The 8,987-nt window shown below is 44.0% G+C and overlaps 1 protein-coding gene across 1 annotated transcript in view; it reads right to left on the bottom strand.

Annotated features, from left to right (window-relative positions):
* Positions 1-8,987, bottom strand: part of SDK1 (sidekick cell adhesion molecule 1) — a 501,088-nt gene that overhangs the window by 235,928 nt on the left and 256,173 nt on the right. The window contains 1 exon segment of the mRNA XM_087729082.1: positions 1,417-1,528. Coding sequence (XP_087585208.1) covers positions 1,417-1,528 — 112 coding nt within the window.

The following is an 8,987-nucleotide window of genomic DNA, read 5'->3' as shown; positions in this document are numbered from 1 at the left end:
CAAGTGACGTCCAATGACCATGTTTTAATTATAATGGTAATTTTACTTTTTCATGCTAATGGTTTGTTTTGCCTAAGGGAAGGATGGTAAAAATAAATGCTACTCAGGGGGTACATCTGTATTGAGGGATGCTTCCATTATAATTCAATTATAAATAATTGAAACAATTGGAATCTCTGCTTTCGGAGGAAAAAAAAGGGAAATCGGATGGCCCTCCAAGCATTTCGGATTCTTTTTTCCCTCCTTTAATCAAGGGCAAATATTCAAATTATCCAGAAGGAAAGCAGGTCAGTTCCCAGTTTCTTTATTAAGACCTATTTTGGAGTTGAATTGTTGCCCAGCGGTCAATACCTTGATTTTTTTTTCTTTCCCGAACATTTATTTTCGCCCCCAAAGTGGAACAAAGGAAGAAGTCGTTATTGATTTTAAAAATTGTTAGCACTCTGGCCAATTGTCACAAATGGTGGCCCAGATGAGGTAAATCTCTGGGCTTTTGTGTTTTGCAGTCGTTTCTATACAAATAATATATGTAATTATTTGCTTTTCCTCCTGGTTGCTGCTAGGGTAAAAATGAACACCACTCAAGCCTGCATGTATGTGTTTGTGCGTGTGTGTGTGTGTAAGAAAGGTGCGTGAGTGTGTGTTTGTGTCTGTATGTTCCAGCATAACTCTGGAACGCCTCGAGCAATTTCAACCAAACTTGGTATCCAGATGTCTTACTCTCGGGAAACAAATACTGTTGGGGGTAAGACACTCTTAAAACCCTTCAGGGGTGGTGGTGGTGTTCTGTTAAGATACAGCTTGTTGTGCCTGAAAACGGCTTCTACTGTACTGCTGTAAAATGGCCTCCATTGTACAGCGCAGTGGAGTTGCCATGGTAACGGCTTCACAGTGCTCCACCAGGGGGCTCCCTCTGGTAAGGGGGCAAATCCAACATTAGAAATTACGTTTGGTCCGGACGTAAATAAAATACCTAGGCAACGCCGGGTTATCGGTGTGTGTGTGTGTGTGTGTGTGTGTGAGAGAGAGAGAGAGAGAGTGCGTGCGTGCATGTGCATGCATGCACACACACGCACACACACAAACACACACAAACAGACACTGAAATGAGTTTTTCTGAGGTAGATAGAGTTTAAAAATGCAGAAATGTTTATATACAGTACATACATGTTTCTGTGTGTGTATGCATGCGTGTGCACACAAACACACATATATAAACATTTCTGCAATGTTTCTGTCTACCTCAGAAGGGCACATATTTTTTGGTGGGGGGGGGGCAGGAGGGAGAGAAACAAAATCTACATTGCCTTCTGGAAAATTCAATTTCCCGTGCAAGAAATGTCCTTTTCTCCTGTTTCAGGCCTCGCTTGTTCTCCCTAAGAAGCTCCTGCTTGTCGGTGGCTCTGTTTACCTTACCTGCCATTGGCCAGACACTCCAGGATGGCTTCCTTACTCCCAGCGGTGACGCTTGAGTTGTGCGGAGGGATTACGATCATAGGAGTCGCCGATTCGGTTGAGGCATCAGCATCTGTAAAGGGGAGGAGGAGATGCCCATAAGTGGGAGCCAGGGGGAAGAGGGCAAGGAGTAAAAGGCCAATAAAGGAGAATATTTGCAGCTCAGGGTTGAACTGGGGGGGGGAGGGGTCCCTGGTGCTATCCGAGCTTGGTGGTTTTCTTGGAGACCTTTCATGACCCAACTAGGGAACATCATCAGTGCTAGAATGGAATGGGGTTTATGGAGAGGAGGAAGGGGAATAATAGAAGAGTTGTAGGCTCCTTGGTGCTCTCTGAGCTTGGTGGTTTTCTTATAGACCTTTCATGACCCAACTAGGGAACCTCATCAGTGCTAGAATGGAATGGGGTTTATGGGGGGATGAGGAGGAGGAGGAGGAGGAGGAGGAGGAGGAGGAGGAGGAGGAGGAGGAGAAATAATAGGAGGAGAAGGAGAAGGGGAAGGAGGAGAAAGAGAAGGAGAAGGAGTATGGCATTCTTGGTGCCCTCTGAGCTTGGTAGTTTTCTTGTAGATCTTTCATGACCCAACTAGGGAACATCATCAGTACTAGAAGGGAGGAGGTTTGTGGAGACGAGGAGGAGGAGCAGGAGGAGAAATAATAGGAGGAGAAGGGGAAGGGGAAGGAGGAGAAAGAGAAGGAGTATGGTATTCTTGGTGCCCTCTGAGCTTGGTGGTTATTGTTTTTTCCAGATGTTTCATGACCCATCTAGGGAACATCATCAGTGCTAGAAGGGAGGGGGGTTTGTGGAGTGCAGGAGGAGGAGGATTGTGATTTCCTTAGCATTCTCTGAGCTCGGTTGTTTGCTCGCAGATGTTTCATTATCCAAACTAGTTCTGGATAGCACTGATGATGTTACCTAGTTGGGTCATGAAACATCTGCAAGAAAACAACCGAGCTCAGAGAGCACCATGGATCCCACAGTCCACCTATTATTCCTCCTCCTCCTCCTCCTCCTCCTCCTCCTCCTCCTCCTCCTCCTCCTCCCTTCTAGCACTGATGATGTCACCTAGTTTGGGTAACGAAACATCTGCAAGGAAAGCACCCAGTTCAGAGAGCACCAAGAGCACCTCGGGAGTTAAATGTTCACCCAGACCATCCTTCGTATTGAAGCGAAGAGGCTGATGGGTGGTGGGATCCATCCCTATTGTTCTCTGCTTCCAATTAGGACTGGCAGGGCTCCAGGCCTTTTCCATTGTAGATACCCACAATGTACATTGTACTTGAAGTCTGCTGTCAGTGGGAGCAAAGTAAATTCTTTTTCCTTTCCACTCCGCTACCAAGCACTTCTATTTTTATCAGCCACTCGCCAACTTCACATTTTTAGGATCTTTTCATGTTTTGTTTAATCTTAAAGAGTTCCTTGCGATTTCAAAAGAGGCTGTCAGGATCCAAGCGAGTTCTGTGTTTTTTTTTTAAACAAAACAAAACTATATATATATATATATTTACATACACTGGGGAACAAAAGCCAAATTAACCAAGCAGCAGATCGCAACAATTTCAATCCTCTTTCCTTATCGGAAAAGTAAATAACCCAAATCGGCTTCTCTTTTGTGAGTCGACAAACTGTAAATAATTTAGCTTATGCCATCCTCAGATACTTTAGGAAAAAAAAAAAAAGAAGAAGGGAAAAGGAGGGAGGGGGAATCCTGCCAACTTCGCCGCGTTTCTTTTCAAAAAAAATTTCAGTGCGCGTATTTAATAAGTAAATTAAAATACCAATGTGTTATTGCTTTGCTTCGAGCTATTCATTTGGGGAAAACACAGTATTATTTCCCTACATGAACAAGAGAATAATAACAGATTGCTAAAAATAAGAACTGCAATAAAAGAGTTGCAAAGGGAAGGAAAATTAAACTATGTCTAAACCAATGAAAATCCAAACCGGCTCATCAAACACCATACATTAAGGCAGCTTAGCATTATAAAAACCCCAAATTATAAGTTAATGCAATTTAGAAGCAGCAAACGAAATATTTCAAATCCTTCCATCACGAGTGCAAACATGTATTATAACAAAGCAGAGGGCGAGAAAGAACTTTTACGGTGAATTTGGTTCCCTTTACGTCTTTAGTGGAACGATATTGTAATTTGGGAGACACACGGGAGAAAACAATTTCAAAGCAAAAACAAAAAAGGAGGAGAAAACATCTCTGCAAATAACTATGAAATTGGAACCGTTGTTAAGCTTCCCAGCCACCTTTTGCATTGGGAGTTCAGGCCTGCCACGTTTAGTGCTGTGGGAAATTGGGAGGGTGGGATTGTAGGGAGCTGGGGAGATATATGCTCAAAATAACATTCCTTTCTCAGAGAGTCAAGGACGTCTTGCCCTGCGCCTGGAGGGGTGTGACTGGGAGGCATCTCCAGTTGGGACGGTGCTTGATTGGACCATGTGATGGACATGTGGGAAGAGGAGGAGGAGGAACTGTGGGGTCCTTGATGCTCTGAGCTTGCTTGTTTTCTTGCAGATGTTTCATGACCCAACTCAGCAACCGTTTGTCCAAGATGGAAGAGTGGCTTTGGCCTAGCGAAGGGGGTTGGACTAGAAGACCTCCAAGGTCCCTTCCGGCCCTAGGATTCTATGATGAGCCTGAAAGAGGATACTCCACAACAGACCAACATTTGTTTCTAAAGAACAGCAATGCTGGCTAGAATAAACGAAAATGAAAAGGCAGCAGCTTTATCGAGGAAAGCATCACATTCACATTATATTGCAAATGAGGTGATATTCTGAATATTCACTGAGCACCAGGAAAACGTGAATGGTTTAAGAATGTGGATTATTCTTTTATAGGGCATCCACTTTTATGATTTATTTCCTGCAATTTATACCCATTTTCCTTGTAGGACTGAATACAGAAGGATCTCATTTCTAGAACTGGGGTAGAACTGCGAAATGGAACATCTCTCTCTCTCTCTCTTTCTCTTTCTGTCTCTGTCTCTTTCTCTCTGTCTTTATCTCTTTGTCTCTCTTTGTCTCTCTCTCTCTCTCTGTCCCTCTCTGTCTCTCTCTCTCTTTCTCTCTCTCTTCTTAAAGGAAAATATTCCATGAATGTGTGGCCTCTTTCCAAGTTCAATGCTCAAGTTCTAACGTAGCACTATATTCTTATTTTATTTTTTTTAAGCAGGGAAATGATTAGAATGGAGTAAAATGAGGAAAGGCCAAGATAGACAGTTTTAATTTGGCCAATACCTTCGCCTCTATCTCTGCTTCCCAAGCATTGTTGGGGGGTTCCCCCCCCCCCACACACCAATTCTTCCAGCATTTCAAAAGGAACCGAAGAACCAATGACAACCTGAGCTGACTTCTAGCCATTCATGCTTCCAGAGTCTCTTTGTGCCTAAACAGATGAGTAGCAGAACCGGAATGACGGCAGTGAAATGGATACAGGCCAGGCTTCATTAGCTACTTACTACTAATTGCAAGAAGAACAACAGTGTCCAGCATCAATGCTTATTTCATTTCCATTCATCTTATGTACTAGAAGCACCCTATTAGCAAAATTAGTCATCTGATAATGGTTTCTGAACTTGTAGAGTTAAGATCAGGCCGATAAGGACTTAATATATTTCCTTTGAATCCTGGCACTACGGTAGAATAACAGTAGCCTTTTATCTAATGGAGGAGTAATGTACTTATATTCCTAGAATAGAAGATGCTGCGCTCTTCAATTATACTCAACTCGTCAACATAGTTCCGTGATCGGCTCACAGGAGGTCAACCAAGGAAAGAGTGATTAACCAAGGTATAACTCTTTGTATTTTATAAAGGCTCTCATAATTAGATGTCCGCTTTCTTTTGGACTAGAACATATTTTTATTCCCAGAAGATGCTTTTGGTGAGTTTGGGTCTGCTTACAGTCATCAAGTGCTGCTTCAGGAAGCCCAACGGTGTTATGCAGTCATGCACAAAGAATAATGGAGAATATAGTCAACAGTGTTTTCTTTGCAAATGGCAACACAGCTCGGTTTTCTGAAAATTATAATAATAATAAGTAATTGGCACACTGGGTGCTAAGTTGATCACATACTCAGCTGCTGTAAAAGTTGATCACATCCTCAGCTGCTGTAAAAAAATCGCGCAGACTGATTATAAATTGCGGCACAATTCAGTAGCACAAATGATCCATTGGAATTTGTGCAAAAATTATAATATTAAAACAGCAACAAACTGGTGGGAACATCAGCCGGAAAAAGTCACCGAAAATCAGATGGTCAAGATCTTGTGGGATTTCCGTATACAAACCGACAAAATACCGGCACATAATACACCAGACATCACACTGGTTGAGAAAAATAAGGTCACAATCATAGACATCGCAATACCCGGTGATAGCAGGGTCGCCGAGAAGGAACATGAAAAAATCGCAAGATACCAGGACTTAAAAATCGAAATTCAACGACTATGGCACAAACCAGCAGTGGTAATTCCAGTGGTAATTGGCACACTGGGTGCTATTCCAAAAGCACTGGAATTACATTTAAAACAGTTAAAAATTGACAAAATCACCATCAGTCAAATGCAAAAAGCCGCACTGCTTGGATCTGCACGCATATTACGAAAATACGTTACGACGTCCTAGGCCCCTGGGTGGGGCCCGACTAGTAACCAATGCCAAATCCGGCGAAACAACTGGCCGCTGTGATACAATTGTACAATAATAATAATAATAACTAGATCCTGAAACGCTCCGTTCCTGGCCTTGTCTGAAAGCCATCAAAGACCCAAAGAAGAGACAATCAGTCTTTCTCAAGGAAAGGGTGAAAAAGTTCTGGTTTTTACTAGTCCATGGTCTACAGTTTGATGCCATGGCCTCAATGTCAACTTCTTCATATTTGGAAGAGGTCAGGATGCTTAAACTTAGGGACGGCAAGGGGAAATTTATTGGATCATTCCAGTTTTACAGAAACCAAAGTCTAGGAAGAGACCTTGTCATGGCCACACCCAAGGCTTAAGAAGTTTGCATGGCCATTGGCATCAGGAATCCAAGGACTTTAGCCTGGAAACCATCACTACTGTCTATGGAGATGTCGGAAAAGAACAGGAAGAGCTGGGTGGGCCAAGTTAAATGCATCATCAGTTTACAGTTCTTGCGTTGCCACAAGAGATCTGAGTCCATCCCTCCTCTCTGTAGTCTCTTTATGTAGCGCCAGTTTAGTGCTGACCATTGGTTCTGTATTTAGTGCTGGCTAGATTCTTCTGTATAAGTATGAATAAATCTTCCATGCTGCGGTTTTACAGCTGATCCTGATTCTTTGCACCTGACTGATGGAGGAGATGGAGATGATGGAGATGGAGGTGGCGAGATATCAGAAACTAGGAGACATCTCCCCACAGAAGAGGGGCTAACCCAAACCGACCCACTTAAGCTTTACATTTAAGGCAACTGTGACAGCCTGCGTGTGTATGAGTTCGGGCGTCTCTTATTTTGCTGGCAAATAAATACTATTTGCTAAAGGTAAAGCTTCCCCTCACACATCTATGCTAGTCGTTCCCGATGCTAGGGGGCGGTGCTCATCTCCGTTTCAAAGCCGAAGAGCCAGCGCTGTCCGAAGACGTCTCTGTGGTCATGTGGCCGGCATGTCTCAATGCTGAAGGTGCATAGAACACTGTTACCTTCCCACCAAAGGTGGTTCCTGTTTTTCTACTTGCATTTCTACGTGTTTTGGAACTGCTAGGTTGGCAGAAGCTGGGACAAGTCACGGGAGCTCACTCCGTTATGCGGCGCTAGGGATTCGAACCGCAGAACTGCCGACCTTTCTGATCGACAAGCTGAGCATCTTAGCCACCGTGTCTTCTCTGGGACAGCCCCCCTCAAATATTGGAACACCTGCTATCATGCATTCCCTGGTCCTACTTCCAGATTAACCCTAACCCTATTTACTAGCAGGCCATAAATGTAGAGTTCTCCAGAGTTCTTTGGAGAGGGAATTCTACCAGTAGAACTACTCAATTCTTCATTCCAGAGGCATTTAGAAAACTATCGCAAAGCCTGAAAAGCTACCCTGAAAATTAAGCTGCTCATTTCAGCACTTTTCCAGTTAGAACTCAGCTGCTCACCTCAAAAGCCGGGATAATTTCTGTTCACTGTTCTGAACTCCCTTTCTAACGACTCTTTGCATTCAAAAAGGCAATTTGGGAGTTCAGACTGTCACTGACCCGACTTTCCCCCAATGCACAGCAAGGAACTTTCTTTTCTCTTCTTTCTTCTTTTTTTTCCTCTCTTTTTCCAGAAATGAAGCAGCTGACACATCGCCGTAGCTTTTAACTTTAGCTGTGAGACAAATTTTATCCAAAGAACGTTCAGCTAGCTTTTCATAATTTTTTTTTTTAATAGCTTTGATATCAAATACATGGCTTCCAGGAGCGTGCAATTTTGCACAATGAAAAGGAACCGGCGCTGCGGTTGGGCAGCGTAAACAATTAGGCTTTCAAAGTTTTTCAAGGAGAAATAGGCCCCGGCATCCTGTTCGCAGAGAAACTTCCAGGTGAGGACCAGTTAATTTACATAAGTTACCTGGGCCAGAAACCCAGTGTGGTTCCCTTAAGGATGGGATTTGCAAGACAAAGACCACCTTTGAGTAGGAATCTAAATCAGCAGATGAAATGGATTATGTTTATCGGACATTAATACAATTGAGCGGGTATTTCACGAAAAGAGTCCTCCACTCCTCTGCTCACAACAGAATCCCTTACGCCACCAGGCTCAAAAATTTGGGCTTGGACAACCTGGAACTACGCAGCCAGTGGTCGGACCTAAGCGTAGTACGGAAAATTGTCTGTTACAACGTCCTACCTGTCAAGGACTACTCCAGCTTCAACCGCCATAATAAACGGGCAAACAATAGGTACAAATTCAAGGTAAACCGCTCCAAACTCGATTGCAGAAAGTACGACTTCAGCAACAGAGGGGTCAACGCCTGGGATGCTCTACCTGACTCTGTGGTTTCTTCCCCAAGTCCCCCCCCCCCAAATTTTAACATTACACTGTCTAAGAGCCGAGGTGGCGCAGTGGTTAGGGTGCAGTACTGCATTAGTCCAGCATTAGGCATGAAAGAAGCTGGGTGACTTTGGCCCAATCACTAGGAGACGGTGAGTTCTAGTCCAGCCATAGGCATGAAAGCCAGCTGGGTGACTTTGGCCCAATCACCAGGAGATGGTGAGTTCCAGTCCAGCCTTAGGCATGAAAGACAGCTGGGTGACTTTGGCCCAATCACCAGGAGACGGTGAGTTCCAGTCCAGCCTTAGGCATGAAAGACAGCTGGGTGACTTTGGCCCAATCACTAGGAGACGGTGAGTTCTAGTCCTGCCTTAGGCACGAAAACCGGCTAGGTGACCTTGGGGGAGCCCATATGGCTCAAGCGACAATTCAATCAGTTCTGGTCGCAAGCGATGGATCAATGCCAGGTTAATCTGAGAAAAGCATCCCCCTGCGCCTGTAGGGAAATGCTAGGACAGAAAAAAGAAGGGAC

Source organism: Thamnophis sirtalis, unplaced genomic scaffold (assembly GCF_051295495.1).
Source record: "Thamnophis sirtalis isolate CommonGarterSnake01/CBP01778 unplaced genomic scaffold, rThaSir2_p1.2 scaffold_14, whole genome shotgun sequence".
NCBI classification, from domain to species: Eukaryota; Metazoa; Chordata; class Lepidosauria; order Squamata; family Natricidae; genus Thamnophis; species Thamnophis sirtalis.
Note: the sequence above shows the minus strand (reverse complement) of the source record. Positions and strands in the feature narration are given on the sequence as shown.